This window comes from Crocuta crocuta, unplaced genomic scaffold (assembly GCF_008692635.1).
Source record: "Crocuta crocuta isolate KB4526 unplaced genomic scaffold, BGI_CrCroc_1.0 scaffold190, whole genome shotgun sequence".
Taxonomy (NCBI): Eukaryota; Metazoa; Chordata; class Mammalia; order Carnivora; family Hyaenidae; genus Crocuta; species Crocuta crocuta.
Genome location: NW_027527955.1, coordinates 11,125,521 through 11,152,317, shown reverse-complemented (window position 1 = coordinate 11,152,317; position 26,797 = coordinate 11,125,521). Strand labels below are relative to the sequence as shown.

General features: G+C 40.2%; 1 protein-coding gene across 1 annotated transcript in view; it reads left to right on the top strand.

The window, feature by feature from the left end:
- The first annotated feature begins 1,598 nt into the window (after positions 1-1,598).
- PHF11 (PHD finger protein 11) overlaps positions 1,599-26,797 on the top strand; it is a 29,059-nt gene continuing 3,860 nt past the window's right edge. Inside the window, exons 1-8 of the mRNA XM_077752612.1 lie at positions 1,599-1,734; positions 9,179-9,300; positions 13,897-14,004; positions 19,835-19,968; positions 23,325-23,368; positions 23,575-23,634; positions 25,469-25,524; positions 26,149-26,215. Coding sequence (XP_077608738.1) covers positions 1,674-1,734; positions 9,179-9,300; positions 13,897-14,004; positions 19,835-19,968; positions 23,325-23,368; positions 23,575-23,634; positions 25,469-25,524; positions 26,149-26,215 — 652 coding nt within the window. The 5' untranslated portion in view covers positions 1,599-1,673. The remainder of the gene's footprint in view (positions 1,735-9,178; positions 9,301-13,896; positions 14,005-19,834; positions 19,969-23,324; positions 23,369-23,574; positions 23,635-25,468; positions 25,525-26,148; positions 26,216-26,797) is intronic.

Sequence of the window (26,797 nt, the reverse complement as noted above, 5' to 3'; positions counted from 1 at the left end):
TATATATATTTTATATATATATTTTATATATATAATATATATATAATCTCCTTGAAGTTGATAGAATTATCTTTGTCCCAGTGTTCCTTTCTGGTGAAGTCCATTTTCATCTTTCATCATGAGTGCTTGATAGGATCCTTCAAGCTGAAAACTATGTCCATCAGTTCAGGGAAATTATCTTGAACCATTTCTTTAATGATTCTTAATCTGTTCTTTATTTCTAGAATTCTTGTTATTTAGATATTAGACCTCCAAGATTGGCTCTCTTCTAATTTTCTCTTTTTAAGAGTTGCATTTTTAAAAATTTACTTAAGTAATCCCTATACCCAGTGTGGGGCTCAAACTTAGGACCAAGAGTCACATGCTCTTCCAACTGAGCCAGCCAGGCACCCCAAATTTTCTTTTTATTTTCAGCTGTCTGGATGTACTTTCTGGAAGATTTCCTCAGTTTGAATCTTCCAATGTGTTTATCATGCTTTGTTTTTCTGGTCTCATAGTTTTAATTTCTAGAGCTCTCTTCCCTGAATTTTTCTTTAATAGTATCCTATTTTTGGTTCATGGTTGCAGTATCTTCTTGAAAATATCATGTATATAGGTTTAAGTGTGTGCACACACACATTCATATCTATATTCTTCCTACATATTTTGTGACCTCAAAGGTTTGTTTTCCCTGTATGTTTCCATTGGTCTTTGTCTTTCATGTTATAGACTTTCCTCAGTTGGTGATCTTGGCAGTCTGCTCATACTCAAGAGTAGAACACTTAAAAAGGCTGAGATTATGAACTGAGAGTGGGGAAAGGGACTCTTCAAGTGCCACACCATGATGTAGCTGAGTTGTCAGTCTCTAATGGTCTCTTTTGGACTTTGTTTTTGGCTTGTCAAGGAATACTCGTGTATCCTCCTGATTTAAGGGCAAAAACTTGGCTGCCAGAGTCTGCTCTGCTCTTTGAGCCCCATTCTTCTGTAATCCATTTCTGTATTTGTTAAGACTATCCAAGTTATCTTTTTAAGTACCGTTTTTCTGCTGTCCCCAATTTTGCCTTTCTTCTCTTTAAAACTTCAAAATGCAAGACTTCTAAATTTTCCTTTAATTCCTCAGCAAACCACCATTATATGCTGCTTTTCCAGAACTTTTTTTTTGTCTGTAATTTATATGCATTTGTGTTCTCTACATGTATATTTGTTACATGCACTGAAAACCTCGTCTTGTATGGTGCTGTGTACCCAATGGGTGCTAAATAAAGACTTGCAATTGGAATAACCGTCTGTTAATTCTGCCTACGTTTATGACATACCTATTTAGGCCAAACTTGGTGTTACACAATTTTTTAAAGTAACATAAGAGCAATCACTTCTCCAGCTGATCTCAGGGGTTTTGGTCATCTTTCCTCCCAATCTGAAGAGGGTGGGGAATGCCTGCAAGTTTAAAAAAAAAAAAAGTTAAAATTCAAACTGGATCTGGTAAGATGCGAGCTCCTATTTGAATGAAAACTACGTCTTCGAACCCTACGTCTCTGGCTCAGAACTTCCCCCCCTGGGCAGGGGAACTCGGTCATCACAGCTTTTACGAAAACGAAACTGCAGCAGCCTGTGAACTTCCGGAAGTGCAGGCGAGTCGCGCAGCCTTCGCGCAGCCTTCGCGCAGCCTTCGGGCAGCCACGGAGGGTGCAGCCATGGACCAAGCGTTGTCTTCCTCGGCCAAGGATGTGCCGGACCAGCTCCCCCACCCCACCGGTGAGTACTGCGCCCGCGCTGCCCGCGCTGCCCGCGCTAACGCTCGAGGATGGGGGTGGCGAGAGTTCAGGGTCCCGCAATCACAGGGCGGGGCCCAGGGCCTGCTCGCTGCCGCTTGGGGGCCTCGGATCCACATCCCAGCTCCTCAGGCGGGGCTGGCGATCTTGTCGAACTTGCCGAACTTGTCTGCGTTCACCTCCAGCAGCCCTGGTGGCAGTTCCGCGGGCCCTCGCAGACCTCTGCCCCGGAACTTCACGTGTGAGAGTTGTGTCTTCTGCTTTCTTCTCGCACTAGTGATGGACAGCCCATTGCTACTGTCCTACTCCACTGGGAATGGAGGCATCAGGAGACTGACATAAACTCTGGTGGGTTTACTCTCCACGTGCGGCTCCACCCACCTGTAAAACAGTGTTACCAGAGGAGAAGCAGGCAAGAGGTGTACCCCTTCCTGAAGAGAAGTGGCCAGCTGGGTCTTAGGAAGCAGTTGGGAATGTACTTGCAGAGAATGTGACCCTTTGGAACCATCTCGTCCTTTTCATTCAGTAGTTCAAATTCTCAGCGGCCCTCTCTGTGAATGAGGCAACGGTCTGTGAGTCTGCGCCGTCCCTTCACTTAAACTATGTGGAGCTCTTGCCAGGCTATGGGCTAGATCTTAGGAATACAGAGATGATTTAAACGGACCCTGCCTTAGATAATCGAATAGGCAACTTGCAGGTATGTAAGAACCACAGAGGCCCAAATGAGAGGTTTCTAACTCAACCTGATGTTCAAGGAGAGCTTTATGGAGGCAAGGATGCCCTTAGTTTTAAATGGCAAGAAGCAACCAGAGGTACAAAGGTTGAAAGGGTGCCCATACAGAGGTGATGACACGAAAAGGCACCAGCCTCAAAACATCACATGGCAATCCGAAACCAAGCAGTCGAATATTTTCATTTAGCTCATGTTACCTCTGGAATGTTACTAGAGATGATCCATCCTGACATTTCCCCCAAACTCCAGATTTGTATAACCAACCTCATCAATGCTTAGAATGATTTCAAACTGAATATATCCCAAAGGGAATATATTTTTGTTCCCCTGCCTATAGCCACATATTCCAAACCCCGTTCAACCACCAGCATTCCATTCATCCATTTACTCAGACAAAACCATTAGCACTGCCCTCAATGCTTCTCTTTCTTCCTCACCTCACATGTAATGCATTAGTCAGACCAGTCAGTTCTGTTTTCAGAATAGATCTTGAGCCTAATAACCGCTTCTCTCCTTCCCTACTATCCAAGCCCAATCCGCCATCATCTCCTGCCTGGACTCCTACTGTAACCTCTCATACAGACAAGCATGCACAACAGCCAAAATGATCTTAAAAAAACAAAAAGCAAATGTGATTCTCTTACACAGAGCCCTTCATCTGTCTCTCATTATCTTCAGAATAATCTCTTACTGTGGCCTACAGTGTAGTCCAGGTCGTGATCTGATCTCATCCCTGCCCATCTTGATGACTCTGCAACCTCTCACTGACTTGTGGGTCCTCCAAGCCTCCAAATCTTTCCCTGCCTCAGAGTCTTTCTGTTTGCATCATATTTCTCACTTCCCCACCATATTCGAGTCTCTCGCAAGCATATCCTCCATAGTGTTGTCTGCCCATCCTAGTTGAGAGAACACCTCACCGCCCTCATGACTCTGCTTCCTTTCCCTGCTGTTTTTTTCATAACACTTACACTAGCAGGAAAAAAAATACTCACCTGTCTCTACTACCAGAATGTAAGTTCCATGAAACTCTCATCTCGTCTGTTTTACCTGTAGTGCCTAATAGGTTCTTACTAAGAATTTGTTGAAGAAATGATTGTCCTGTATGTACCACTGAGGAGCTTGGGTTCTGTTCTGTTGGTGATGGAAAAAGTCTTTCACAGGAGGGAAGCCAGCCCAGTCTGAACTAAAGTCTTGTGTTTGGAATTCTGTGTATCTGAGTGTAGGGCAGGCAGGTCCTCTGGGACTGTCAGCTGTGCCTAGGGAAATGGAGTCACACAGTACAAATATGCCTGCTGAGGGTCATCCCTGGGTATAATTGTGAGATAGATATCCTAAAGAAGTCCACTGAACATCCTACTCCTCTCCCACAACACACCCATTCTTATTCCTGTTTATACTTTTTTTTTTTTTTTTTTTGAGAAAGAGGACACGAGCGAGCAAGGTGCAGAGAGTGAAGGAGAAAGAATCCCATGAGTAGCAAAGAGAGAGAGAATCCTATGCAGGGTCTGTACTGTCAGTGTGGAGCCTGAAGCAGGGCTCGAGTTTACCTGATGTTGGACTTGAACTCACAAACCATGAGATCNCCATTTATACATTCTAAAGCTATCTCCAGTAATGGTTTCTGGATCTCCCAAATACATTTATTTTCCAAGTCCATTACCAAGCCTCTTGGTAATGCCGACTCTACTTCTGTTTTGGTCTTTATCCATTTCAGGTGTGCAGTCATGGGTCTCAGTGATAAAGCTGACTTGTCCCACGTAGCTGCAATGAAGGATAAATTGATCAAAGAAGAAAAGAGGATTAAGTGTCCAAGCCAGCACCATACATTGGTTGCCAGTCCAGAACATAAATCATAACAGAAGGGCGTTGTAAATGGTATTTTAAGATTAGTGACTCATTCCATCATCCACTTATTTACTGGTAAAATGTGTTTCTTGGCTATCTAGTCTGGTGACCCCAGATTCTGTCTTCTGGCTGGATTGCCCTTGTCCGGTGGGCTTTAAGACCATATCTGGGAAGAAGAACATTTGGAAGACACCCCTGACATCCCTGCAGAGACAGTGACATTAGCAATCCCTTCCTGGGTAGATCTGGGCCTAGAGAGATGGAGATTCACTCTGTTGGTTTCAGTTAGTCATAGTTCATATGTTCCTGGCTTGTCATTTTTCTGTAACTTCATTCTGTAGAACCTTTCTTGACTACCAGTTTAATGTTTTGAGAATTCTTGTCACATCAGTCTCTGTGAGTCCTTAGGCCTGCTGGGCACGATAGAAGGACCATGGGGAGCCCTGCTGATGTTCTTGATGTCAGCTGCAGTTGGAGACCAATGGGCTTTTCCCTAAAATTCCCCAGCTCCCATAATACACCTATCCCTCACTGTCTAAATCTATATAGTTCCTGAATTCAGAAGGTGAGGATTATCAGTTATCCAAATGTATTTATTTGGTCCATGAGTTTTGGATAACACATAGCCAGCATTCAGATAGTGGGAGATGCCTGTCTACATAAGAGCCTCTAATGTGATTCTCCCTCAACTCCAGAGAGTTACATGCATCCTCAGTCTGGAAGAATGAACAAGTTAGAAAAGCCAAGATCTTTTAAGAAACTATGATGAAGAGGTGTTTTACCAAGAAAAAGCCATTAGGGGGAGCCTGTGTGTCCCATTTTGCCGGTGGTGGTGACAAAACTCTAGGTCAGAAGGCAACAGTGTGTGTGGCTACCAGCACCATATTCCCAGATGCCACAGCCCTAGAAGCCTGCAGACTTGGGAATGCAACTCAGATAGGCAGAGTTCGCAGAGGAAACACAGGAGGCCATGCTCAGGTATCCACAGTTTGACAGTCAGCCCCACACAGTGCACCTGTCCAAAAGTCTGGCTTTGCACAGGGAAGGGGTAACACTGTGCGAAAATGTCTAGCTCTTATACAACAAGGAGCATTGCATGCCTATCAAATGTTACCATTTTATTAGGGATTTTTATTCCAGATTTTGTCACTAATAATTTGATGCTTTTTTTTTTTTTTTGGTTATGCTTTGTAAATTTAATATCCAGTTTGTGTGTTCTTTTTAAAGAGATTATAGTACTTTATCAAAGTACATTTGGGGCCTGAGGTGAATAAAATATTGAGATTTTTTTTCCTAATTTTCCATCTAGGGTGGGGTATTATGTTGTCAGATATAAACTATATTCTAAAACATTGAAAAGTATAAAGTATGGTATTGGTAGAGGAAGTGACAGATAAATGGAACAAAATAGAAGTATGTGAACAAACCCAAACATATGTAATAATTAAATGTATGAAAAGGAGATTTAAATAACTGGCTAACCACTATGAAAATAAGTTAGAGCCACATCTCATACTTTATAATACAGTAAATTTCACATTAATATTTTAATATAAAAAATAAAATTTTAGAAGAAAATAGAGCTATAAAGGTGTTTTCTAAGTTATATCTCCTTCACAGAAACCACAAAAGATTGATACAATTTTATCAAATAAAACATTTAAACATTCTGTATGTCCATATTATAAACAAAATTAAAAGACCATATATACGACTAACAAAGAGTCATCCTGAATGCATAACAGGCTCATAAATCAATAAGAAGATAGTGATTAATAAACTAATAGAAAAATGAGTTGACATCAATGCCACAGAAGAAATGTAAATACCACCTTATGGTATGTTAAGTTCATAATTATAGATTATATTCTGCTCTCTATACTTCGTGTCCTTTCTTTTGATGTAGTCATCCACTCTTTTGTCCTAGTTGTGTCTTTATAATATGGTTTTCGATATTACCCTTTTATTTTTTTTTTTTCAAACTTTCCTTCACAATCCATGCCCATTTATTCTTCCAAATAAACTTCTTTAACCTTCTTGGGATTTAAGTTGACATTAAACCTACAACTCGTTTGAGGAAGAACTGACAGGATTATAATGTCTAGTCTTCCTACTCAGGAGCACAGTATTTCTCTCCATGGGTAGAGGTCAAGCTTATAGCAACTTATTCCCCCCCATAATGTGAATTATTTTAGACCAAGAAAAGTTTACATTTTGTCTCTTCGTTTGGCAAATTTGCAATATCCTTTTTTCCCCCACGTTGTGGTTTTGTTTTTTTACTGAAATTTAGTTGATTGAAACAATGCTTTCATCATGTTGTTCCCCTGCTTAAAAACCCTTCCTGGCAGTCTTCCACAGTCTGTTTCTCAAATTCTTTTCCAGCTTCCTCTGTACCGACTCTGCCCCCTCCAGGATCCTGGTTTTCTGTCTCTTGGCCTTTTCCCACTTCGCTACGTAGCCTCCAGTGTCCCTCCCACCCCCACTCCCCTTTCTGTCTGTCTCCAGGCTGCCGCCCAGGGCCCATGTCCTTGACAACACCCCATCCCACAGGGGAGCACGGACTCCCGTGGGTCCATAGCAGGCATTGTATTTTCCACTCAGCAATTACATTCCTTTGTGGCATTTATTCTGCTATTTTATTTTCCTTATTGGTATTTGGTCTCCTTATTTATTTTGTTAGCTTCTTGCAGGCAACAGTTCTGTCTCCTGTTTCTCTGTGTCCTCTGCTGTGCTGTTCCCCACTCATTAAACATGGCCATGAGCACTTAAAAAGGTGGCTTTAGTTGAGACACACTCAGCACAAAGTATACTGAGGTTTAAAGACTCAGTACTAAAGAACGAATTAATTTTCATATTAATTAAATGTTGAAAGGATATTTTGCATATATTTGGTTGAAGAAATCCTGTTAAAATTAATTTCACCTGTTTCTTGATGCTTTTTTTTTTTTCCCCACGAGGCTCCTAGAAGTTTTTTAGCTGTGGCTCACATTTGCGTCTCGCACTACATTTCTGTTAGCATCGGTCTAGAGTGCCCAGCAAAATGACTCTCCTACAAGAAGTGCTCCCAAATTGGTGGTGGTTTGACATGAATGAAAAGAAGCAGCTAGCCCATTTCATTTCATTTGAGGGTTTTTCTCTCAGTCTGAACCCCTTTTTCTTGATTGTTGGGGAGCAGAGGTACTACAGATTTTAATCCCCACTAGTTAGGACCCAAATCCAGGAAACAGAAATTAAAGAAGAAACTCATTTGAGGGGTGCCTGGGTGGCTCACTCAGTTAAGTGTCTGACTCTTGATTTCAGCTCAGGTCATGATCTCACAGTTTGTGGGATTGAGCCCTGCGTTGGGCTCTGCACTGACAGGGTTGAACCTGCTTGGGATCCTCTCTGTCTCTCTCTGCCCCTTCCCCACTCATATTCTGTCCTCTCTCTCTCTTCTTCTCTCTTTCTCAAAATAAATAAATAAACAAACATGGTGGGGGGAAAGATTGTTAGATAAATGCTGCTCCAATGTGCAGTCTTCAAAGGGCAGCTGTGTGGCTTAGTCAGTTGAGCATCTGAGTCTAGATTTTGGCTCAGGTCATGATTTCATGTTTCCGGCATTGGGCTCCTGAGTTGAGCATGGAGCTTGCTTGAGATTCTTTCTCCCTCTGAACCACTCCCTTCCCCACCCCGCCCCGCCCGCCTTCTCTCAATCTAAAATTTAAAATAATAAAACAAAAAACCTTTTTAAAAAAAGTGCTGTCTTCTGATTTTGAGAAATGCAAGATCTAATATCAGACATTTTGTTTTGAATAACAAAAACAACTTTTAGGAACTCCTTAAGTGGTTAATCTCATCTAAATGTAAAACTGTCACTATTAAATGATAAAATAAGTCTTTGTTTCAAAACTGAAAGTTGAAGATTAAGAAGTGTGTTCTACTACAGAAAACTAAATCAGTAAAAGGATGAGCATTGGAAAGGGCAAAAAAATAAATTGTTCAATGGATGCTTGTGGCCAAATGAATAGCAAGCGGATGAGGTTAACTCTCACCAACATGCCAGTGAGGTTTTGAGAACAGATGGCTTCTTTCTTTCTCCCTCTCTGTCTATTCTTCCCTTTTCTTCCTAGCTCTCTTTCTCTTAGTTCTTCTCCTTTCTTGCATTCCTTTCTTTTTTAAAAAGATATCAATTTCCTACTTTATGTATCTTTCTCTCCTGATTTATTATAATGCTAGATTTAAGTACATTTAAATTCTAGCATGTTCTCATTTAGATCTTTAATTCACTCAAAATTTATTTTTGAATATAGCCTGATACAGGATCCAAAAATTTTTTTACAGGCAGTTAAGCAGAGCACTATTTCTTGAATATATCATTGTTTTCTTTTGGATTTGTAATGACAGTAGTAGTAATTATTGAGAGCTTAGTATTGGCATGGCAGTGTTTTCAGAACTTTGTATTTAAATTCCTAGTTGTGTTTCTTTTCTTTTCTTTTTTTTTTTTTGTTTGTTTATTTGTTTAATCTCTACAACCAACCTAGGTTTCAAACTAACAACCCCAAGATCAAGAGTCGCATCCTCTTCTGACTGAGCCAGCCAGGCACCCCCTGGTTGCTGGTTGAACAAAGTTTTCCTCATCTTTAGACATTTTAAATGAATTCATTAATTATTGTCCTTCCTTTCATTAAGCTGTTAAAAAAATACAGAATAAGCTGTTTTTCCACTTGGGTCCCGATTTTTTTTCTCTCTCTCTAGGAATTGAGAATCTCTCATAAAAACAAGCACCCTGCTTTCACTTTAAGACTGGTGGAGGAGTTTGGAGACCAAGAAATTCCACTTTTCCATTTCTCATCAGGGATGTTACTTATAGGTGTCTTTCAGGTTGCAGAAAAGATGGAAAAAAGGACATGTGCACTCTGCCCCAAAGACTCCGAGTATAGTGTCCTATACATTGCAAAAAGAGAGACTATAGCTGCTCATGAAAATTGTTTGGTAAGTTACTTGAAAACACATGAGTCTTTTAGAGAAGGACATACCAAAATAGATAAATGTACTTTGGAGACAATGAATGATAAGTTGGCCATGATTTGAGCTTTTAAGTGAGGATTTGGGGAGCATATTCTAACTTTTTCAACTGTTTCAGATTTTACCATCTTATAATTACATTTTAGCCTTATTTATAACTGATCAAACACAATAATAAGCTTCTTTGAGGGTATTTTAATGAGCTATTTCAAATATAATAGATATCCATAGACATTTCACCCAAATTTGTAAAATCATGCTGTATTTGCTTTAGCTTTTATTTTTTTTTTTTTTTTTTAAGAATTAAAACACAGTTAAGGACTCTTTTATTCTCTATCTTCCCTTCCCACCATCCCTCTTGAGATATAAGAGGGATTTGGTTCTCACCATGTGTATTTAATGCTTATAACAAGATATGATGAGGTTTTACATGTTCTTGGACTTTGTAGAATTTCAGCCAACTTCTGTGAACTATTGAGATTTATCCATGTGAGAAATTTCACTCTTAAGTCTTTAATTTTGAATGTTATAGAATTTCACTTTGTGACTGCCACTATTAAACTATTTTCATATGAATGAGCATTTAGGTTTTTCCACTTTTTCTCATATAACTAACCTGCTGTCATGAACATTCTTGCATAAATCTCCTAAACCACAGGAGAATTTCTCTGGTGTAGGGCACAGAGCTAAAACCAGACTTGGTGGGCACCTCACTACATGTGCCAAATTGCTCTCCAATGCTCTCTGATGAAACGGTGTCTTGTTTTCATTTGCAGTTCCTAGATTTGGTTATGGTTATGCACAGCTCTTTTTATCACTTCTGACTTGTTTTCCTGGACCACATTTTGTCTTTGAGATACTGATTTTGCTTAAGTATATTTATATATGTACATAAATAGATGCTAATGCTTTGTTACATATGTTAGCTTTTAATTTGTGGTGTTTCTTGTCAGAGGATTGTAATGTAGTTAAATAAATCATTGTTTTCCTTTATAATTTGTAGGATTTCTTCCCTAAGAAATTGTTTTCTTTACTAAGGTCCCCTTCCACCCAATTTTAAAATTTGGCTTTTTTCACTTAGTTTCTTTATCCAACTGGAATTTATTTGGACTACTATGTAAAGTAGGGATCCCCTCTTTTTTCATATGATTAACTGCTTTTTCCAGCATTATTTACTGACTAATCTGTTTTTTTTCCTCATTGATTTTAGTGATGATAATAATGATAACTCTTATTCAGTGTTCACCAGGTGTAAGACAATATTCTGGAGCTTAACCTATATTAAACTATTAATCCTTACACCAACTTTAAGAGGTAAATATCATTATTATGTCCAAACTAAAGATGAAACAACTGAGGCACAGAGAAGTTAAGTCACTTGCCCAAGGTCACACAGCTGTAAGTGACTGAGCCAGGATTCTTACCCAGGCTGTCTACTTCTAGAACCCCTACTCTTATCCAGTGTGGTAACAATATAATACATGTGCATAGATCTGTTTCTGGCTCTTTATTCTGTTCCATTGGTCACTTTGTCTATCCCTGAGCTGGTACAACACTGTCGTAATTACTATAATTTTATGATAAGCCATGGCTGTTTTTTGGTGCTTTGAATTTTGGGATCACCTTTTGAGTTTCACACAAATTTCTTTTGGAATTTTAACTGGAATTCCATTGAATTTGTAGATGAATTTGGGAAAAGTTATAGGAGTGTTTCTATCCATTAACAGAGTATCTTCAACTATTCAGGTCATCTTTTATGAATTTCAGAAATGTTCAAATATTTTTTTTATGTAGAGGTCTAGAACTTTAGGTTAAACTTTTTCCTGGCTTTGGTCTTTGTTGTTGTTTGTTTGTTGGCTTGTTTTTTGTTTCATTACCTTTTCCTAATACCTTTTTTTGTTGAAGTGTAAAAAATGTAGTTGACACTGTGTTGCATGTTTCAGGTGTAAACATATTGAGTAATTCTACTGCTCTACATTATGCTGTGCTCACCACAAGTGTAGCTACCATCTGTCTCCATACAGTGCTGTTACAATACCATTAACTATATTCCCTAATCTGTGCCTTTCATCCCTGGGATTTATTTATTCCATGATTGGAAGACTAGACCTCCCTTTCCTCTTCACCCATTTTGCCTGTGCCCCCTCCTTTTTCCTCTCTGGTAACCACCAGTTTATTCTCTGTTTATGGGTCTTTTTCTGCCTTTATTGTTTGTTCCTTTGTTATTGAGCTTCCATATATCAGTGAACTCATATGGTACTTATCTCTGTCTGATATTTTACTTAGCATAATGCTCTTCAGGTCCGTCCATGTTATTGCAAATGGCAGGATCTCATTCTTTTTTATGGTTTAGTAATATTCCATCACACGCACACACAGGCACACACCACCTTCTTCATACAGTCATCTACTTATGGTTGCTTCCATATATTGGCTCATATAAATAATGCTGAAGTAAACATAGGGGTGAGTATATCTTTTTGAATCAGTGTTTTCATTGTCTTTGGATAAATACCTAGTAGTTGTATTACTGGATCATATGGTATTTCTATTTTTAGTTGTTTGAGAAACCTTTGTACTGTTTTCCATAGTGGCTCTGCAGTTTACATTCCCAGCAGTGCATGAGCATTCCTTTGTTCCCACATTCTTGCCATCACTTGTTATTTCTTGTCTTTTGGAGACTAGCCGTTCTGACAGGTGTGACGTGATATCTCATTGTGGTTTTGATTTATTTTTCCCTGATGATGAGTGATGTTGAACATCTTTTCCTGTGTCTGTTGGCCATCATTATGTCTTCTTTGGAAAAATGTTTCTTCAAGTCTTCTGCCCATTTTTAATCAGATTATTTGTTTTTTTGGTGTTGAGTTATAGGATTTGTTTATATGTTTGGGATATTAATCCCTTATCAGAAATGTCATTTGCAAATATCTTCCCCCATTCAGTAGTTGGCCTTTTCATTTTGTTGATGGTTTCCTGTTCTGTGCAAAAGCATTTTATTTTGGTGTAGTCCCAATAGTTTATTTTTGCTTTTGTTTCCCTTGCCTAAGGAGACATATCTAGAAAAATGTCACTATGGCTGATGTTTAAGAGATTACTGCTTATGTTTTCTTCTAGAGGTTTTATGGTTTCAGGTCTCACACTTAGGTCTTTAATACATTTTGAGTTCATTTTTGCATATGGTGTAGGAGAGTAGTACATCTTTATCTTTCTGCATGTAGCTGTCATGTTTTCCCAACACGATTTATTGAACAGACTGTCTTTTTCCCCTTGTATATTCTTGTCTCCTTAGTTGAAGATTAGTTGGCCATATAATCATGGGTTTATTTCTGTGGTCTCCTGGTTTATTTCTGTTCCATTGATCTATATGTCTGTTTTTGTGCTTGTACCATACTGTTCTGATTATTATAGATGTCTTTAAATCTGAGATTGTGCTACCTCCATTTTGTTGTTCTTTCTCAAGACTGCTTTGGCTAATGGGGTCTTTTGTGGTTCCATACAAATTTTAGTATTATTTTTTCTAGTTCTGTGAAGAATGCTATTGGTATTAGAGGTTGCATCGAATCTATAGATTGCTTTGTGATTGCATTGTGTAATGTTGATCGTCAACTGAGAGATAGGTTGGATTCTTTTGGTTTCAGGTAACACGGAAACTTGAGCCAATCTAAGCATAAAAGTTGCCTTTAAAAGTTTTTTAAATTTAAATCCAAGTTAACATATAATGTAACAATGATTTCCAGAATAGAATTTAGTGATTCAACACTTATAATAACACCCAGTGCTCATCACAAGTGCCTTCCTAAATACCCATCCCCCATGTAGCCCCTCCCCAATGCAACACCCCTCCAGCAATCCTCAGTTTGTTCTCTGTTTTTAAGAGTCACTTATGGTTTCTCTCCCTCTCTGTTTTTATCTTATTTTTGTTTCCCTTCCTCTCTATTCATCTGTTTTGTTTCTTAAATTCCACATATGAGTGAAATTATATGAGATTTGTCTTTCTCTATTTCGCTAGCATAATACACTCTAGTTCCATCCATGTTATTGCAAATGGCAAGATTTCATTTTTTTTTTTATTGCCGAGTAATATTCCATATAAAAGTGACTCTTAAATGAGACTTCAGGGGCATTTCATGGCTCCTGAAGGCAGACACACAAGTATGTCTAGGAAACAGTAGCTAGAAAGCCATCAAGAACCCATGATGTCTTCTCTAGCCCTCGTTTTTGTTTTCCTCTCTTTGCAGACTAGCTTGCTCTCTACCATGTGGCTCAGAGTCTATTCCACTCTCAGGGTAGGGAATCCAGTTGGCCCAGCTTCAGGTCAGGGCCGTAACCAGGTCCAGTTAAACATTGGGGGTCAGGGTTATGCAGTATAAAACATGCCTGGGGATCCTTCCAAAGAAAAGCAGGGTGGCTTGTGATCTGCTTATACACCCCCAAAAGATGGTCACTCTTATTTCCCCAGTCCATCTTCCACTCCCGGTGAGTACTTTTGATACCATTTTCTGACTTGTAGCTCTCAACGGTATTTTGGGCATATTCTGAATTTTTTCCTTTCCCAATCTGCAGCTGTATTCTTCAGCTCTTGTGGAATGTGAGGATCATGATCCAAGTAATGATGATAGAAGTTTTGATGTGGAGTCAGTAAAGAAGGAAATCCAGAGAGGAAGGAGGTTGGTAAGTATAAATGACTTTATTACTCAGACAAGATGAACCGATATTGAAGGGGATGTTTCTAAAAGAAAGTCTACTTGATTGGGAAACCAGGGATAGAGACACATCTTGGAGAGCTGAAAGATGTAGGGCCTGTATTGGAAACTTAGATTCGACTGAATATTTAATATTTTAAAATAAACTACAACATGCCTCATCAGCAAAATAGATAGGAGTCAGAATGCTTTGGGCTGTAAGTAGAGGGAACCCCAACTCAAACTGGCTTTAACAAAAAGGATGCTTATTTTCTCACTTAGCCCAAGGGAATACTGGCTTCAGAGTTGGTTGATTTAGTGGCTTAATGGTGTCATCAAGAGCCCATCATCCTTTCTGTCATCCTGTCCACAACAGTTGGTCCTCTTGTGGTCATAGGGTGACCATAGGCAACAACAGAAGGGTCAGGCTTTCTTGTTCCCATCCGATGAAAGAAAAAGTTCATTCCCAAATATGGAATAAGACCCTTCTGAAAATCTAATGAGGCCACACACATCCTCCTGCACCAGTTGCTAGAGGTGACCATAACTAATTAGGATCTACCCCCTTGGACCTGGGGTCAGCTCCCCCTGGGAGGCAGAGTGTGGAATAGTTACCCTCTTCGTTCTGTTACTGTACCTCTATGGAAAGCCCTTCACAGCTTAGCAAGCCATACAGCAGATGTGAGCATCTCATGCCCACCACCACAATAAGGTTCGTGATCTGGAACAAACATTTATTTAGCCCTTGCAGGGCTTACACATATATGAACGCAGTGTCTACACAACCTGATGTGCTTTGAGAAGGGTCAGCACAGGTCACTCGAGCAAGCAAGCACCTTAGGACAGGGGAGCCTCAGGAAGCCTTCCTGGTTGGGGAGGAGTGAGGGTGAGGAAAATGGGGAAGGAGGAATTCCAGGGAGAGGAAGGATGTGCAAAAGTTTGGAAGGCAAGACAGACATGGCGTTCATAAAACTAAAAGGACATGACTGTGTGTGGTATCCTCTCTCCTGACTTCATGGGATTCCGTAAGATACACCAGAATGCAGGAAACCGTCCCTGCCGCAGATAATGAGTCAACCTTGGTTTCTCACTCCAACGATTAATGCTGCAGTAAACATCTTTGTATACACATCCTGTGTGCTTGTTTGAGCATTGCTATAGAGCACATTCCTAGAAGTGAAATGGCTGAGTCTAAGAGAATTCCCTCTGATAATTTTGAAACATGCTAACAAACTGTCCCCAAAAAAGGCTGTACCGTTTTATACCTCTGTGAATGAAAGATCACTTTTCCCAGCCCTTGACAAAAATGAGCATCGTGAATCTGCTTAATTTTTGAATCTGACGGGAAGTGGTACCTTGTGTTTCCCTCCTCACTGGAGAGGTTGAGCTTTNCCTTTGCAGTCAGCGCTTCAGTCCCACCTCATAGCCACAGGCCAGCACTCCCAGCACTCTCCTGAGAACACCCTGGACTTCCTCTCCCCACCTCCTTCTCCCCACCACCCTCACACACCATTTCCTTACTCACCATGAAAACCCCCGCCCCCGCCCCCGGTGAAATGCATCTGCCTGTTGTCTGCTTGTGCGGAGGAGCACTCAAACGACCAGACAAAAACCCACAAATGTTTGACTGATCTTAGATTCATGGCCACAGACCTCAAAAGGAATCTTAACACTTCACCCTCCACCCTCTACATTTACTGTTTCACATCCTCTCATTTTAGAACCGCCCCCCACACCACCTGCCCATCCACAAGTTCATGACTATCTTTTTGATAAACTTTTTGCTTTTAGAGCAGTTTTAGGTTCACAGAACACTTGAAGGAGAAGTACAAAGATTTCCCATAAACCTCCCACCACCCCACACATACCAGCCTCATTTTTATCAACATCCCTCACCAGAGTGGTGCATTGTTATAACTGATGAATCTATATTAGCACATCATCAAAAGACCCAGAGTCCATAGTTTACATTAGGGTTCATCTTGGTGGTGTACATATCTTTGTCTGATTTTTACCAAGCAACGGAAGCCATTAGCTAGGAACTCCTGCAATCCAAACCACTGCCCGTCCATGTCTGTCCCCAGACTCTGGGACTTCCCTTTTGTCAAAGCCAACCCTCCACTTACACTTTGGAATCATCACCTGCCCCTTCTTAAGGACAAGGCTCTTGCATTTCCCTTTACCCCATTCACATCAGTATCCCTCCCTTGTACTAGCCTTATTTCCTGTAGTGTATGTATATCTGATCAACTGATCATGTCATCTTAAACCCTCCTGGGTTTTTTTTGTTGTTGTTTTTTGTTTTTTAATTTTTTAATGTTTTATTTATTTCTGAGAGAGAAAGAGAGAGAGAGCGTGAGTGGGGGAGGATCAGAGAGAGAGAGGGAGACGCAGAATCTGAAATGGGCTCCAGGCTCTGAGCTATCAGCACAGAGCCCAATGCGGGGCTCGAAACCACGAACCATGAGATCATGACCTGAGCCAAAGTCAGACGCTCAACCGACTGAGCCGCCCGGGCACCCCTTAAACCCTCCTTTGTACATAAAAAAAAACCTGGCCGCTTACCATGTCACTTCTCTGTCCTTAGCGGACCTTTGAGCAGTATTCATCACACAGTTGCCTGTGGCTGTGCACCTTGAAGCACTTTCTTCGACTTCCTGCACACGCTGTGCTGCTATGTCTCTTAACTTTCTGGCTGCTGCTTCCCAGGCACCATAGCTGTTTTTCCTTCTCTGCTCAACCTCTAACGTGTGCAGTCCCCGAGGCTTTCCCAGCCTCCTTCCTCCATCTCAATGTCTTTCCTGTGTGACCTCCCCCAGTTCTCAGGGCTTCAATACCATATTTATGCCAGGGACTCTGTGCCTCCAGCCCTGACGACCAACCTGACAGACCAATGTGAATATTTAATAGCCTCTCCTATTAAACCAGCCAAAGGACACAGTTCCAGCCTCTCCACACAAACACACACTCCATTCACACCTGTTCAGTCCTCACCTCAGTGAACAGCCCACATTCATCCATCTCTCATCAACCTCCCAGCGCAGCATGGAGCCCGTCAGCGCCACCCTGCAGACCCTGCATGCTCCCCTTCTCTCTGTCACTAACCCATGGCAATCAAGTCCCAGATCTCCCTAAACATCACTGATGCTTGTTCTGCACTGTCTCCTGTGCACCCCTGTCCCAGCTCATCCTCCACACAGCCCCAATAGTGTCTTTAAAATACTGGTCCCTTCACGTTCCCTTGCATGAAGGCAAAACCCTGACTCCTTACTCTGGTTTGCAACCCCTACATGATCCAGCCCCTTACTCACCCGTTGGACCTTACCTCTGACTCAATCTGTGCTCCAGCAACATTAGCCCACCCCTGTTGTCCTTCTGGGGAGCTTGCCAGAATGTCCTTCTGGGGAAACTCATTCTTGCCATGAGAACATAAGGCCTTCTGCCTGGAATAGCCTTCCCCTTGCTTTTTTTTGCCTGCTAGGAGCTCTTACTATTATTCAAATCTGAACTTCTGTATCACTTCCTCAGAGAGGCCTTTGCTGACCCCCAAGCCGAAGTAGGGACCCAGCAACTGTCACTTCACCTTATTCATACAAAGCATGTATCGCTGTTTTTAAGTTTGCTTTACATGATGATGGTCTCTCCACTTGAATGTTAACTTCACAAATGCAGAAATCTTGTCCATTGCTGTTTCCCTGTCTACCTTAGAACAGTGCCGGCCACATCACATTTACTCAGCAGTCGTTAAGTGAATGAAGTTTTATTAACCATTTGTATTTCTTCTGTGATTTGCCTATTCCTATTTTTCTGTGGGTTTATCAGAATCTTAACCCTTTTTAAAAAAATGTTTATTTTTGAGTGAAAGAGAGAGAGTGCAAATTTAGGACAGGCAGAGAGAGAGGGAGACCCAAGGATCTGAAGCGCACTCCATGCTGACAGCAGAGAGCCCGATGTGTGGCTCAAATCTATGAACTATGAGATCGTGACCTGAGCTGGTCAGAAGCTTAACCTCCTGAGCTATCCAGGTGCCCCCAGAGTTTCAACCGTTTATCAAATAAGCAGCAAAAACATTTTCCCTTTTTTTATTGATACAGTTGACATACAATATTTGTTTTAGATGTAGAACATATTGATTTGGCATTTGTATACATTATGAAATGATCACAAAGAAGCCAAATTACCATTGATCACCATATTCCAGTATTGCTGACTATATATTCTCTATGCTCTACTTTGTATCCCTTGATTTGTTTTAATAACTGGAAGTTTGTACCTCTTAATCCCCTTCACCTATTTCACTCACCAGTTTTTTTCTTTGTATTTATGAATTTGTTTCTGTTTTCAAACATTTTCTTTCATTTTTTTTTTATGGTAGCTGTCCCCATATAAAAATTAAAATTTTTTTCTTATAGTTAGAGCCTTAATCCAATATAGTAATATATTGTGAGGTAGGGATGTAACTTTGGTTTTTTTCTACATATGATGCCAGATAGCCCCCCAAATTAAATGATCATCCTTTGTGTACTAATTTGAAATTCCATCTTTAGCATAATCTAGTTTCTTACCTGTATTTGAGTTTTCTTTGTTTGTATGGTTGCTTATGCTGACTCTGAGATATGTGAGCTATCTCCTGTTTTGTAAGGTGGTTTCATTGTGCTTCCCCGTCATTCATACAAATCAGCTTTTGGGCATGACTCGGACTCCCCTAAACCAGTTAGATTTCTGTGCCCACAGACTGTCCTCCTAGCCATCTCTGCGTCACCTTCATATATAAAATTCCAGATCAATTGGCTAATATATAAAAGCAAGAGATCAAATAATTTGAACTTAACAAAAATTTATTACTCAGGGCTTTGTTTTGTTTTTTAATTTAAAATTTTTGATCCTACTACATAGACTCCAAAGATGTTTCACTTACTTTATCACATACTGTCCTCAGTGGAAACTCCTTTTTTTTTTTTAATGTTTTATTTATTTCTAGGAGAGAGAGAGAGACAGCGTGAGCAGGGGAGGGTCAGAGAGAGAGGGAGTCACAGACTGAAACAGGCTCCAGGCTCTGAGCTGGCAGTCAGCACAGAGCCCGACGCGGGGCTCGAACCCACAAACCGCGAGATCATGACCTAAGCGAAAGTCAGACGCTTAACCAACTAAGCCACCCAGGCGCCCCCTCAGTGGAAACTCTTTAAGACAGGCAGTGTTCCCCCCAGGGAAGGACCTGGGTCTAAGAGAGGGAAGCCTGGTGGCCCACACAGTCCTTGAGGGCACTGCCAGGAGCCACCCTCGCCATAGGCCCCAATGTCCCTAACAGGACCCCTCTCCCAGAACGTGACAAATTTCTTTTTAGAACTCTTTTAAAAAGAGGGATTTGGGGGGCAGCTAGGTGGCCCAGTCAGTTAAACATCCAACTCTTAATTTTGGCTCAGGTCATGATCTCACAGTTTCTGAGTCGGAGCCCCATATCAGGCTCTGCACTGGTGGTGAGGAGCCTGCATGGGATTCTCTGTGTCCTCTCTCTCTGCCCCTCCCCCACTCACTCTGTCTCTCAAAAAATAAATGAATAAACTTAAAAAAAATTTTTTTGGAAATTAAAAGGGTTTTCTGCTCTTAATCAAATTATTACAGGCCAGTACCAACCAATCACTTTACCTAGCAGAGGTTTTACGGAAATTTCAAAATAAGCAGCCGGATGTAAATACTTAACATTTGTGGCTGAGGACATTAGGGTTGCTGACTTAAAAATAACATTTAATGATGTCTTTAAATTTTCAAAAAGACTATGAAAAACAAGTGTTTACTCAGTAAAATCTATTCTTTTACAGACATGTGCATTCTGTAATAAAAGAGGAGCCACCGTGGGATGTGATATAAAAGCCTGTCTCAAGAGTTACCACTTTTTCTGTGCCAAGAATGCCCACGCGGTTCTACAAACTGATAGATCTCAAGGAATTTACAAGTATTTAATCAAACACTTTAACAACTACATTTGGGGGAATGGAATAAGGAGTGGTTGGATTAAGACAAAGAGATTTTTAATTTCATGCAGATGATTTCCAAATAAGAACGTGGTTTGGGGGATGCTCAGTTGGGAACCTGACTTCACGACACCTTCCCTAAATATCATAGAAAGAAAATGAGCAGGGTTGGTTTTGGCTTTATTCTTCCTATATCCTTTCCTTCCTGGTAGAAAGCGCTGGTTGGCACAGTGGCATGAGTGACCTAATGGGCGCCCACAGGACCCGGAACCAGTTCACTATTGCTCTCTTTTCCAAACAGGAGCCTTACTTGTTGACCACAAGTCCATGGTTTATCCATCTTGTGACTCAGTGATTCTTTAATGGTAATTTGGACCCAGTACGGCATATTTCAAGTCCAGTAGAATTGTATTTATTTTATCCAGGAAGAAACTTGATCTTCCTTCTGATGAAAGATGGCAGGTCAGCTAAATAATTAAGACAATTTAGTCAGACGGAAACAGTAAGCCACTTGTTAACTGAACTGATTCAATTGATTACCTCTATTTTTTTTTTTTTTTTGGTATGTAGATGCAGTCTAAAATTTGACATATAAAGTTAAAAAAAAATCTAGAAGTTCTGACCTTTGTTTAAAGTTATGAAATGGAATAAAGAAGAAAATGATGGTCTGAGGTTGAAGAGCCAAACACTTCTCACTTCTTCGAGCCTGTGCATATTCTGATTGTGTATTTTAAATATCAGTGGCATATATTTTTTTATTCATAATATTCTGAATGAGAGCATTAGGTTTTTAATATGATTTTCGTGAGCTCCTAAATTATATTTTAAAATTGCATTTGGAGGCTGGAATTTTTTCCCCTTTGAGCACATATCTCCGGTTTTGTCAAAGTGTTTTAGGTATTGTTTTGTATTATTTTATCTAATAATCACTTACTTTGTGCCATAAATACTTACAGGTACTTTACAAATGTTAACTCTTTTAATCCTCATAATAGCCCAGTGAGGTAGATATTATTATCCCAGGTTTACAAATGAAGACAGAGTCCCTGTGAAACTTAGTAATTTGCCCAGGTCACACAGCTGGTGAGTAGCAGAGCTGGCCTTTAGGGCTGCGGAGTTCTTGCTGCTCACCACAGTATCCTCTTAAGGCTTAGGGGCCATATATTCTAAAATAATAAGGGCAACCCTGCCATTAAAAGAAATTTGTTAAAAGTGTGCCTGGGTATAGCTCAATCAGTTAAGCTTCCAACTCTTGATTTTGTCTGAGGTCATGATCTCAGTTAGTGAGACTGAGCCCCGAATTGGGCTTGGTGCTGACAGCACAGAGCCTGCTTGAGATTCTCTCTCCCCCTCTCTCTGCCTGTCCCCTACTCATGCTCTCTCTCTCTCAAAATAAATAAACTTAAAAAAAGAAATTTGNTTATGACCTGAGCTGAAGTCAGATGCTTAACCGACTGAGCCACCCAGGCACCCCAGAAATTTGATGATTTTAAATCTGATCTTGAGCAAGTTCCATAGGTATTTTATTGCTTGAGACTTGAATGTGTAAATGTTTTTGTACCGTTCTTTTTATATTTGATTTGCAAAAACTTATGGGCTGCAGTTCATTTAATTATGACTTCCATAATGACCTCAAACAACTACTAGACAGACTGTTCTGAGCAGAGCTACAAGACTGAACAAAAAGGAGTCAAGTTCCTGCTGCATTTTTAAAAAATATTTATTCATTTTTGAGAGAGAGAGAGAAACAGAGCATGAGTGGGGCAGGGGCAGAGGGGGAGACACAGAATCCAAAGCAGACTCCAGGCTCTGAGCTGACGCGGGGCTTGAACTTACAAACCGTGAGATTATGACCTGAGGCAAAGTCAGATGCTTAACTAACTAAGCCACCCAGCCGCCTCCCCCTTTATTTTTAAATTTTGTTTTTTAAGGTTTATTTTTGAGAGCCAGAGCACGCGTGGAGGAGGGGTAGAGAGAGAGGGAGATACAGAAACTGAAGCCGGCTCCAGGCTCTGAGCTGTCAGCACAGAGCCCAGTGCAGGCTCGAACTCAACAAGCTGTAAGATCACGACCTGAGCCAAAGTTGGACACTTAACCGACTGAGCCACCCAGGCGCCCCCACCCCTTTTTTATGATTATTAATCACAGAACTGTGAGATCATGACCTCAGCCAAAATCAAGAGTTGGAGGCTCAACCGACTGAACCACCCCAGGCACCCCAAGTTCCTGCTATATCTTAAAGTTTACAAAAATATTTATCTTGTATTTGTAGAACCAATTAATAGAGATTCACTAAAATAATCATTTTTGTCATTATCAAGTACCAGGTGAATTTCAATGAATTTCTTAATTGAATTTAAACATTACGTATTAGAGTGCCTGTCATACACAAGACATCTTGGCATGATGGGAGCAGGAAGGGATTTGCATGAAACTGGCTTGGCTTTGAGCTGATAACTGTTGAAACTAGGTGATGAGTGGGGGACCATGAAGTTCATCATTTCTCTTCCACTTTTGAATATGTTTGAAATTTTTCATAATAAGAAATTTAAGTGCCTGCCAAATGAAAGTGCTCAGATACTGGAATCTGAAGGGTGAGGAGATTAACTTTGCTTGGGCAGGTGGTGGGTTTCTAGGAAGATTGCATGGAAGAGGTGGAAACTAGTGTAAGACAAGAAGAATTGGTGTGTTCCCATAGGCAACAGGGACGCTGCCTCCTGAAGGTCAGCACTATAAGGAAAGGAAGCTGCGGAGGAAGCAAGCCTGGGGGAAAAATGGAGCCTGAGCAGCTCCTCAAAACTCATTCTATTTCTTCTTCATAGCCTGCTATGCTGCTTCCTTCTCTTCCAGGGCATTGATCCATTCTATATTCATGCAGTTTGGCTCTAAGGTCTGGGAGAAAGATCTGTTGAGTTAGAAAACTACTTTTCCCAAAATTAGTGTGTGCAGTTTTGTGCTGTTTATTGTTGAAAATCAGTAGAACTTTGTGTAATCAGATGAAAATTTGTCTTAGATGTTGGATCTTTAGATATCTTTATACAGTAAAATCCCACTGACTACTGCGTATGAACTACTTACTGTTGTTCAAAATATTTCACCCACGCTCCTTCAGAGAGCATACCAACTTGAGGGCTGAGAACACAAGAGACATCTGCCAGAAGCTATGTCTGCACTTGACCAGGGTCGGTAACTTACACAGGTTTGGACAGTATTTAACAAATATTTAGGGTAAAGTCATCATGAAAAATAGGCTAGTTCCTTTTTAAATCATAGGAAAATTGGCATATTTTAAAACTGTAAGTAAAAGTAACAATTCTTTGAAATTGCCTGTTTTCAGAGTGTTTTGCCAACATCATGCTGCACTAAAAGACAATCATGATGGTAAGTCTCTAAAATTTAGTACTGTGTGTTTAAAGAAAGGTATACATTTAGGCAAAACATAGAATAGTGTGATTTACTAGTCTCACTGAATTAAATACAAATTTTTGAGTTATATTTTCATATACTTATAAAATTGCCAGTTTCTTTGTGCAGTATGCAATGTAATGGACTAACTTTTCTTCTATGCAAACTACACCTGCTCCCAGGAAAGTCTCTTTCTGGCATCTCCTCTGCTCACTACAGGCCGAAGACCAACCGAGGATATGGTAATAAGCTTGACTTTTGTGACTGCTTCTCTTTTAAATGAATACCAGAATTTTCAGGAGATAACATTGATAAATTGTTGCATGTCCCCTGAATTTTCCCCAAGATTCATGATTAGCATTTCAGTTCTAATCAAGGGAAAGTGGGCCCTGGCTACCCGGAGTTACGGGATGTATATTCCTTTATGAATGGCCTCTGTGCACTGACCAGCTCTGTCTTACCAGCACTAAATCTGGAATGCTCACTGTGGAAAGGCTTTGTTCCATGCCATAGCAACTGCATTTTTTGGGTGGTAAACAACACTCTCTAAACAATACTGTTACCTTCATTTTTCAGTCATTACCTTTTTATCAGAAATTACTTTCAGGCGTGCCTGGGGGGTGCTCTGCTGGTTAAGTGATTCAGTGATTTTGGTTCAGGTCATGATCTTACAGTTAGTGAGACTGAGCTCCACGTTGGGCTCTGGGCTGACAGGTTGGAACATGCGTGGGATTCCCTCCCTCCCTCCGTTCCTGTCCCTCCCCTGCTTATGCACACACGCTTGCTCTCAGAATAATTACTTTTTAAAGAAATTACTATTAAAAATAGACCTGTTGACCAGTGTTCATTTTTTTAACAAATTTTTTATTTTGAAAGAGAGTACAAGTGGGGGAGGGGCAGAGAGAGAATCCCAAGCAGGCGCGGGACTCGAACCCACAAATTGTGAGATCATGACCTGCGGTGAAGTGGGACATTAACCAATTGAGCTACCCAGGCATCCCGGATCAGTGTTTATTGATAGGGAAAGGTAACAATAATGTATTAGTTTTATTTAAAAAATATAAAAAAAATTAATGGTTTAGTTTTAAAAAGCAGATGAGAACACTGTTATGAATCCTTTCCCCAGAGGAAACTGTCAGTTTCATTTGTATTCTTCTAAAAATCTCCTGTATATACAAAATACAGTAGTAACTATAGTTTTCACTCAGTGCATTTTAGAGATCCTTCCATGTCTGTACAAATACATCTACCTCAGCTTTAAAAGGCTGAATATTCCATTGTGTGTATCATTCAGTTGTATAGCTGAATTACAGCTAAACTAGTTTCTATATAATGGACACAGGTTCTTTCCATATTCTTTTTATTTTGAGAGAGCTAGTGAGAGCACACATGTGGGCAAGGGAGAGGGGCAGAGAGAGAGAATCTTAAGCAGGATCCATGCTCAGTACACAGCCCAATGCCGGGCTCAATCCCACAACCCTGGTATCATGGCCTGAGCCAAAATCCACGTGCCCTTATTTATTTCCACTATTTTCTATCACATTAAATAATGTAGTTAACATTTTTTTCCATCCATCTTTGTGCCTTTATGAACTGTACCATTTGGAAAACTTTGTGTAGATTGCTGGGTCAAAGAGTATAAACAATGAAGCTGTAGTAATGATGGGCTAATTATCTTCGAAAGAGGCTGTACCAGCAGTACACAATTACCCCAATCCTTGCAATTATATATTAAACACCTTCATCTTTGTCAGTCTGGTAGGAGAAATACTATTTTGCATGTCTTAGGAGTAAAAGTGAATGTATTCCCCTTTTTATCAATTATATTTGTTTTCCTGTGACCCAGTCTGTCTTTCTCTTTAATGAAGTCTTCCTAGAGGGTCCCCCTTTGCCCATTTGTTCAGTTTTGTATTGATTTGTAAGATGTTTAGATTTTTAAAATCGGTGCTTTATCATATGTGTTGCAAATATTTAGTCTAAGTCCCCCATATCTTTCATTTGATGTAGTCAAGCATCAGTCTTTTCCTTTATGGATTCTGGTTTCTTCATAATTCGTATTTTCAACTGATTTTTCAGGACTGAAAAGAAAAAGAGGAAGAAAGAAACGCCTCTCAACAGGCGTTCCAGTACAGGTAATTTAACTTCATGTTATTACAGCTTTCAGTTTCTTTACACAAAGTCTTTAACAGTTCTAAATATCAGGTGATATGGTACCAGAAACATAATAAATGAATGTGAAAGAAAAGTTGGCTGTGTCCTGGGTACCTGAGCCCACGACCTGCAGGAGGTGTGACAGGGCCCACGGCTCCTGTAACACATGCCCTGGGACTTATCAGTGAGAGGACCTGAGCACTGTTGGTCTTAACATGGGCAGAGGTGCGGCAAAGCACCCTTACCTTGCCAGGTATTGCTCAGGTGCATCATCCACACTTAACCTAATTTATAACTCATAATTTTCTGCACTACTATTATGTATAAAGTGTGTGAAGTGTTTTGGGAATTTGAAAGCCTTTTACATATAGCTCATATGAGCCAGCAACCTTCACCTCTTGCTGTTTATACAAGAGGAGCTAGTCACAACTCTTGATGTTTTGTTATACAAAAATACATTTGATGTTTACATGTAAACTCATGATGGCATGAGTTTCACCATGGGCATATCAATGAATCATATGCAACAAAAGGTTGGTTTTCATTTTACACAATATAAATGCCAACAGTAAGTCAGTGTAATCTTGATTTTTCTCTTCCTCTAGCCATCTGAAACAATGACACTCAACAGATTAATAAGAGAAATGAAGGAAGAGGATGGCAGACACACAGGTTTGCTATAAATTTTTTAATATATATGACTTAACACTTAAAGAAATGATGACTCATTTATTTCAGAATTTGTATCCCACTTTATTCTTCCGGACATACAGTAATTGTTAAGAATAGGACAGTTATGATAAAAGGTTCCTATCATAAGCCCAGCAGATCAAAGTAATTTAGGTAGGGATGGGCCATTGTTCTTTGGTACTAAGAAAGGATATACTTCCTGATGTAGAAGCCAGGGTTACCTGAGCTCAGAGTCCAGTGACATGCTACCCCTTGCACTGTACCCTTCCCTCCCCCAGGAAGCTGAAGCCAGTAATTGTAGCTTTCTGTCAAGGAAACAGACATTGCATAATGACACAAAGTGACAGAAAAAAATGATGGGAGGCTATTATCTCAAAGATTTAAAACTAAATTTTAGAAAATTCTCTTGATTCATGTAATTAGTTGTAACATTCATTGTTTCAGCTAGGGAAAAAAATGAGGCATGATGAAATCGCAATTAAAAGAAAAGATAAAGGTGCTGTATTTATTATCTTACCTATTGTGCTCATCCATCACTAGGCAAGGTCTGAAGAAGTGACCATA